General features: G+C 35.0%; 1 protein-coding gene across 1 annotated transcript; it reads right to left on the bottom strand.

The window, feature by feature from the left end:
* Nucleotides 1–422: 422 nt before the first annotated feature.
* LOC132554350 (uncharacterized) lies at nucleotides 423–4,576 on the bottom strand. Its single transcript, XM_060218657.1, has 2 exons — nucleotides 2,264–4,576; nucleotides 423–2,045 (listed from the first exon to the last, which is right to left on the bottom strand). Exons 1-2 carry the CDS (start codon nucleotides 4,574–4,576, stop codon nucleotides 423–425), a joined length of 3,936 nt encoding a protein of 1,311 aa, XP_060074640.1.
* Between the last annotated feature and the right edge of the window lie 4,469 nt (nucleotides 4,577–9,045).

Genomic DNA, 9,045 nt, shown 5'->3' with positions numbered 1-9,045 from the left:
GACAACTTCCATCAAAATATTCTGCTAGGAAAGGAATTATTTACTTAAGGTTAACAGAAAAGCCATTAAACCTGCATTTGAGATTATCTTGATAACTATACTGTCATTCAAAGTTTTTGTCAGAGCAAATCTCTTTACTTCTGGTATAATTCCATCGCGCTAACTTTAAACATACATGTGTTATTAGTTTGCTGGCAAATGTGCACAGTGGGGAGTTCTTTACTAGAACTGAAACCCGAAGTTTAATTAAACTTTTAATTCTACTAATAAATTGTTCAGTGGTGTATTTGTGAAATGTAGTAAAAAAAAAAATAAATATATAATGTGCCTATAGCTATTTTTAATCATGGTTGTCATATCGTAATTATTACAGAACCGAAACGATTCAACTATTAGGATAAGTTTGATATTCTAATGAAACATCAGTCATTGTCTTTGGAAGAGGAATTCAGGTTGAAAGTACTGGTTCGAGTCATCAGATTGGAGTTGTTTCTACCGAAGAGATGGCCTGTATTTGTAACTTTTTCTTTTAAAAGCGTATACACTCTTCTATTGACTATGAAGCCAATGAAAATCAAAACACCCTGGCAACCGTTCAATACTGTTGTGAAATACGAAACTATCGACTGAGGGAAAAATGATTCAATGACCGTTGCTAACCACGTGACACCAGTTACAAAAAATAATCTAACATATATCCCAAAATGGCGATGATTTTCATGATTGCTCTCTATACGCGGCGTATTACGTATTTTGTAGGCCGTAATTGAAAAGAAAACTATATTTGATAAGCAGACAAAGATTATCGGAAGCAAAAATGTTACAATGAATGATATTTTACTGGAAATGTAGCATTTGCCAACTCCGTAGCCAGTGGTCTTCCCTTCGTTTAAACTGAGAGTAAACGTTGTATTCAGACCTACAATAATAACCGGAAGTCCAAAAGAATATAAAAGATAATTCTGTAACGTCTTATGCTTGTTATGAAAGGCGTGATATCTACCTATTCCACTAAAAACCCGGAACATGTGAAATGAACAAACATTCATACACCCAAACATGGACAACCACAACACGTGCGAGATTATACCGATAACTTCACAAAAAACGGAATCTACCGGAGCCATTATTCCAAACTGGAACGATAATTGTGTAAAGAACAGGGCAAACACCAGACACATGTTATTGATGCCTGGTATGGACTGGAGGGTTGGATTTACAAGATAGACAATGAATGTGAGAAAGAGACATATCAGGGAAGCGATATTACAGATTAGAGTTAGGATGGCAAGGGCAGAGTCTATATCTTCAAACACTGGGTCCGAAATGGCTTCTACATCTTCCACACAAACACGGACTCTTCCGTGAGAAGATCTTTGGAATTTGTCAAACGGAAGAGTCTTTCCGATGCTGTGAATCGTTAGCTCCATTTTAATCATGTTGATGTCATACTCGTCACTTTCCAGTTCAATTTGTTGACATAAAAGAACTTTTGATACATAGACCGACCTAAATGTCTGCCATGGAACAAAACTATGATCTGAAAATCTTTGAATGTAACATGTTTCTTTGAATGAGGCTTTCTGGATAATCGAAGGTGTCATCACAGCTGTAAGACTTGTCTTGGCAGCAAGTTCTATAACTCTGTTGGTGTCAACGGTTACATTCCACAGGTCAGAAGTGCTTTCTAACAATGAACTCTCTGTTAAAAATCGTGGTACATATCCATCGATATGAACCGTCATATACAGAAATAGCTTGATGTTTTCTGTATTAACAAGGGCTGAACTCGATTCGCACGGAAAATTAGATAAAAGATGGAAACTATCGATCTTAAATTCTCTACCCCATAGATTTAACATGTAAAGGTTGACCAAGTTTTCGATCGACTCCAGAAAAAATATTGCTCTTATATCACCTTGGAGATGACCAGTGAATTCGATGGAAAGTGTGTACCGTAGATTGTTTGTGATGGTCAGTAATGGGATACAACTGCTGTCGTTCAGTACTTTTCCAGGGAAACAAGAAATGTTGCGACAGGAATCCTGGAAACGAGAAAAGACACAATTTATTGTCAAATCGATGTCTATTCATTTATTGATAACAAAGTAAACCTCAACACAGATATATGTCATTGTCTTTTTCCCTTTGTATTAAAACTCATTGAACAATTTCAGGTACAAAATTGCAGTTATTTGATTACTAACATATACTATATTTTTCTTAAAATGATATTTATTATTTCCAAGATTCAACAACCTACATTCCGATAGTCGTAAATCTGATCTTTTCGACATCTCCCAGAGTCCACTTCCGGCGGCATGTCATCATATTCAGCTACAGAAAATATTGACCGGAATGTAACATCGAAAGGTCCTGCCGGCACTGTAGGTGCCTTTTCTGACTGATCAGACACACCATCCGTTACGATTTCTGTGACATTTGGGAATTCAACAGAATTACAAACCTCACAAAATATATTCTTGTAGAGGGGATAGCTGTAAATACGCGGGAATAAATGACACGCTTTCTCGTGGTTAATATTATATTTCTGCCATAATCCAGTTTCATTACAGTTAGATATAATGTCAGTTACCACATGTTCCGGATTACAGAGGTAACAATAAAAGTTTTTGAATTGTTTATACGCAGGTAAAATATTATATGTGGCATTCTCACAGGCCCAAACAACATCCGGGTCATAGATTGGCCAATTTCCGGTAGCGTTGCATTTGTTGATCACATTTGGTCTGGTTATACAATTAACAGATATACTATCCGGATTGTGGAGTACAAACTTGACCGAGCAATTAATATATTTTGAAAGATTGATTGCGTCCATCAAAGAAACTACATGTCTGTAATCTAGAACAGCATTGCATTTTATTTGAAGATCAGATAGATAGTAATTATCTGTCGTTGCTATGGTTTCCATCATATCTGTGGGTCGTATTTCGTTGACGTTTTCGTTACAGAGGTAACAGTTAAAGTTCTTATAATAGGTATTGCCAAATCGTTGAATCAATGGAAGAAACGATACTATGTCTGTCTGTTGGTAGGATTCACATCGATTTCGAATGGTAGGATGTCCCCTGTTTTCCCAGCAACCATCAGTAACAAGTAATTTCTTTGTAGTTAGTATTTCAGATTCCGTCCCTGCTGCATAGATATCCATACAAGATACTGGGTATGTCAAAGCGAAGTCGAGACAACAATGTCTTCCAGCGCGATGAAACAGACAAGCTGGACTACACACACATGTCGGAACAAACATTAACACGTACTGTAAAGGAACGGCTGTCTTATCACAGAACTGATCATAGGGACGTACTGCGAATTGTTTATACAATAAGTTTGTCACGTTTAGAGAGATGTCTTTCTTTTTAATGATAGTGTTTTTTTCACTGGCTTCAAAAAATGACTTATCTTGTTTGTAAACTGGTAAATCATTATTATTTTGGACCATATCATGTTCTAGTTCTGTATATGTAAAACGCAAGTGCCGTGGTCGTACTTGGCCAGTTTGTATGGTGTACATATACATGTTATGATTACTATCGTTTGCAATAGTATTTGAAATGCTAGTAACGACATCATAGAACAGTTCGCTTTCATTGGCTATCCGGTTACATAGATAACAAAATATGTTTTTGAATGGACGTGTATTTTGTGAAGCTGAATGGTACAAACACGCGCGTTCCAAACCCGCGTCATAAGGATACCACATCCCGGTCGTATTGCATCGGCCGATGACGTCATCAGACATATGTGTAGGTGGATTACACATGTAACAAAACACATTTTTATATTCAAGGAATTTTAATTGATACGTCGACTCGCATGCTAATTTTATACTTTTATCAAATGTTTTCCAAGAACCGGAAACATTACAAGATCGCGTCATCAAGTGATCGTTTTGAATCGTTAGATTACAGGGTCGCACTGGGATTTTCATAGGGGAATATCTCATACGACATCCTCTATTTCGAGCTAGATCAATGATTTCCTGATATGTCGACAGAAAATTGAAATCAGCGAACAAAATGCAGTCTATATCAAGAATCCAGTTAAATGTTTCATTTTCACCATTGCACTTGGCGCAATATTTGTTCTTGAAACTGACCGGATACATTGCTGATGCAACTGGCGGACGAATAAGTTGTTCCTTTAATGAGTACGATTTTTCACATTGTGCTTTATCTCTACTTCCGGTTCCGCTGGGACACGAGTTCACGATTTCATATGACGGAGATTTAGGTTCAAAGTTTTTAGATGAATCTGTGACGAGGAGCGTAGTGTTAACACAGGCCATTGGAGGGAGTGCAAAGTATACATCCGGGCAACAGTCACCACGTGACATGCATTCATCATCACATTGACAACTGGGACATACTCCAGTGATGTTATAGGATTCATCCGGAATCGGGAAACGAAACATCGGGAAATTGGAAATATCACAGATATAGTCATATCCACACATTAACAGAAACTGATGAATCAGATCGTTGAGCTTGATTTCCCTTCCATCAGATACCATCGACTCATTCTCGCGTGATATTACAATAGCAACCAACATCACAATAAATACAACCCTTAATGGAATGAAGCGAATCATTGCTATCCGATGTTATCTGAAAGGATAAATAAAACTTTATCAATGTTAACATAATTTTAGACTATTGTTAGTGAGAAATAGTAGAAAATAGCAGAATACAGCTTGAATGTTTCTCACATTTTTTGCAAGTATGTCGAATAACCGCTACAATCTCCATCGAAGTATAAAAAATACTCTATCGAGAAAGCAAAAAATATCTATGTTTTGATTTTTTTTCGGGGATCATTTTTTGGCAACAATTTGTAGGAGCAGGGAATACTATGCTGAGATTCAAAACTTTGTTGATTGTTTTTTTGACTGATTTCCTAATTTGTTGGCTTCCTGTGAAAATGTTTGAACTGTCAATAAATAAAAGGACAAACATCAGCCATATTTTCAAATAGAACCTTTCAACACATATACAATTATTGAATGACTTAGTGAAATCGACTTAACCAGAGAAATTGAAAACATCATGTATAAAGTTGGTTGGTTGGCAAAGATGGGAAAGTTGAGAATATTTATGTTTCGTGGTAATTTTCTTATCTGAGACATATCAACAAATTGCAATGGATCGCTATTTCTGTTCAAGTGAATTGATATCGATGGATTGCTCAATATGTTAGTTGTCAAATGTTATCCTATACGAAAAGAATACCAAGTAAATCAGTGTAAAGCGGTTGTAGTTTGTGTCAGAATTGTAACATCAGAAAAAAAGTATAAAATATACATGAAATAACAACTAAGATGTATATTGGTATACCCAGATAAAATAAACAGTCACATGCACTCCTGGTGTTGTAGTTTGTATAGATAACAAAATCATGTGGATTGAAATTAACAACGACATAACAATACATCAACACTTACATGCATTTTCCTAAAATAACAACGGGACAATACAGTATGTTTGAATATAACAAAGGATTCGGACAAGCTGTACTTACCTCTCCTGTCTTTGGCTATGTGTATATCGACTGAACAACAGGATCAATATGTTTGATTTCACCACAGTTCCATTCCATTCATATTTCATAATTTCATTTCAGAAATGGCAATAATTTCATGTACGTCATGCATGAGAATACAGTGTAAATATAAAACTGTGAGATCTAGATGAAGGCCTGAGATTCATTAGTCCCTGTAGGGAAGCTACAAATTGAATCTATTTACATTGCGTGGATGTATTTAATCATATCATGGACGTCGGATTTAGAAAATCCTCTGTGTTACTTATCAAAGTCATCTTTTAAAGATACCATTCCAATGTTTGATGACTAAAATTTATTCAAGGACATCACATTAAAGAAGGATATTGTTAATTGTACAGTAGAGATAATATTATTGTGAAGAATGTAAATTGTACAGGAATACCATTTATTTTAAGATGAGAATCTTATTTATTGCGCCGAAGGAGTAGTATATACTTCACAGCTAAGGTATTGTTTTCAGTACAGCTGGGATATGATGCATTTTACAGAATAATCTTGTTTATAGTAAAGCTAGCTGGGATATTGTTTATCATACAGTTTGGGTATTGTTAACTGTACAGCTGTAGTATGGTTTATTACAAATCTGGGATTTGTTTATCATACAGTTGTAGTATTGTTAACTGTACAGCTGGAGTATGGTTTATTACACAGATGAGATATTGTTTATCATGCAGTTGTAGTATTATTAATTGTACAGCTGGAGTATGGTTTGTTACAAAGCTGGGATATTGTTAATCATGCAGTTGTAGTATTGTTAACTGTACAGCTGGAGTATGGTTTATTACAAAGCTGAGATATTGTTGTTCATGCAGTTGTAATATTGTTAACTGTACAGCTGGAGTATGGTTTATTACAAAGCTGAGATATTGTTGTTCATGCAGTTGTAATATTGTTAACTGTACAGCTGGAGTATGGTTTATTACAAAGCTGAGATATTGTTGTTCATGCAGTTGTAATATTGTTAACTGTACAGCTGGAGTATGGTTTATTACAAAGCTGAGATATTGTTTATCATGCAGTTGTAATATTGTTAACTGTACAGCTGGAGTATGGTTTATTACAAAGCTGAGATATTGTTTATAATGCAGTTGTATTATTGTTAATTGTACAGCTGAAGTATGGTTTATTACAAAGCTGAGATATTGTTTATCATACAGTTGTAGTATTATTAATTGTACAGCTGGAGTATGGTTTATTATACAAATGAGATATTGTTTATTATACAGTTTGGGTATGGTTTATTGTACATTGGGATATTTCTTTATTGGAAATAAATGTTGTTTAATTTACTGCAGGAATCTTACTTATAGTACAACTGGGATATTGTCTATTATACAGCTTTGGCATTGTTAATTACACAACAGATATATTGTTTATTGTTCAGCGTGCACTTTATATTCTTTCAATTGGAAAACTCTTGCTTATTGCACACCAAGTATATCGCTTATTGATAAGCTGTGATATGTTGTTTATTATAAAGCTAGAAACTTGTTTGTTGCTGTTTATTACACCGCAGAGATATTGCTTTTTGTACAACAGAAAACCATGGATAGGATCATCGTACAACAGGAATTTTGTTTATTGTACAATAAGGATATTCTTTACCATACAGTAGAAGTAATGTTTCCTGAAAAGAAGAATATGGTTCATCATATATCAGACATTGTTTATTGTACAGCTTATTGTACAGCTAGGACACACTGTTTATTGTACAGGTAGGATATTGTTTATTGTACAGCTTATTGTACAGCTAGGACACACTGTTTATTATACAGGTAGGATATTGTTTATTGTACAGCTAGGACACTATTTATTGTACAGGTAGGACATTATTTATTGTACAGCTAGGACACACTGTTTATTGTACAGGTAGGATATTGTTTATTGTACAGCTAGGACACTGTTTATTGTACAGGTAGGCCATTGTTTATTGTACAGCTAGGACATTGTTTATTGTATAGCTAGGACATTGTTTATTGTACAGGTAGGACACACTGTTTATTGTACAGGTAAGACATTGTTTATTGTACAGCTAGGCCATTGTTTATTGTACAGCTAGGCCATTGCTTATTGTACAGGTAGGATATTGTTTATTGTACAGCTAGGACACTCTTTATTGTACAGCTAGAACACACTTTTTATTGTAGAGGTAGGACATTGTTTATTGTACAGGTAGGACATTGTTTATTGTACAGCTAGGACACACTGTTTATTGTATAGCTAGGACACTGTTTATTGTACAGCTAGGACACTGTTTATTGTAGAGCTAGGACATTGTTCATTGTAGAACTAGGACATCGTTTACTGTACAGCTAGGACAGTGTTTATTGTACAGCTAGGACACTGTTTATTGTACAGGTAGGACATTGTATATTGTACAGCTAGGACACTGTTTATTGTAGAGCTATGACATTGTTTATTGTACAGCTAGGACACACTGTTTATTGTACAGATAGGATATTGTTTATTGTACAGCTAGGACACTATTTATTGTACAGGTAGGCCATTGTTTATTGTCAGCTAGGACATTGTTTATTGTATAGTTAGGACACTGTTTATTATACAGGTAGGATATTGTTTATTGTACAGCTAGGACATTGTTTATTGTACAGCTAGGACACTGTTTATTGTACAGCTAGGACACTGTTTATTGTACAGCTAGGACACTGTTTATTGTACAGCTAGGACACACTGTTTATTGTACAGATAGGATATTGTTTATTGTACAGCTAGGACACTATTTATTGTACAGGTAGGCCATTGTTTATTGTCAGCTAGGACATTGTTTATTGTATAGTTAGGACACTGTTTATTATACAGGTAGGATATTGTTTATTGTACAGCTAGGACACTGTTTATTGTACAGGTAGGATATTGTTTATTGTACAGATAGGATATTGTTTATTGTACAGCTAGGACATTGTTTATTGTATAGTTAGGACACTGTTTATTGTACAGCTAGGATATTGTTTATTGTACAGCTAGGACATTGTTTATTGTACAAGTAGGATATTGTTTATTGTAGAGCTATGACATTGTTTATTGTACAGCTAGGACACTGTTTATTGTACAGGTAGGACATTGTTTATTGTACAGCTAGGACATTGTTTATTGTACAGCTAGGACATTGTTTATTGTACAGGTAGGACACTGTTTATTGTACAGCTAGGACACACTGTTTATTGTACAGATAGGATATTGTTTATTGTACAGCTAGGACATTGTTTATTGTACAGGTAGGATATTGTTTATTGTACAGCTATGACATTGTTTATTGTACAGCTAGGACACTGTTTATTGTACAGGTAGGACATTGTTTATTGTACAGCTAGGACATTGTTTATTGTACAGCTAGGACACTGTTTATTGTACAGCTAGGACATTGTTTATTGTTCAGCTAGGACATTGTTTATTGTACAGCTAGGACACTGTTTATTGTACAGCACTACACACTTTTAT

Source organism: Ylistrum balloti, unplaced genomic scaffold (assembly GCF_031769215.1).
Source record: "Ylistrum balloti isolate Yb309-2 unplaced genomic scaffold, AGI_CSIRO_Ybal_v1 Utg370392, whole genome shotgun sequence".
Classification (NCBI taxonomy): domain Eukaryota; kingdom Metazoa; phylum Mollusca; class Bivalvia; order Pectinida; family Pectinidae; genus Ylistrum; species Ylistrum balloti.
This window is presented reverse-complemented; position numbering and strand designations above follow the sequence as displayed.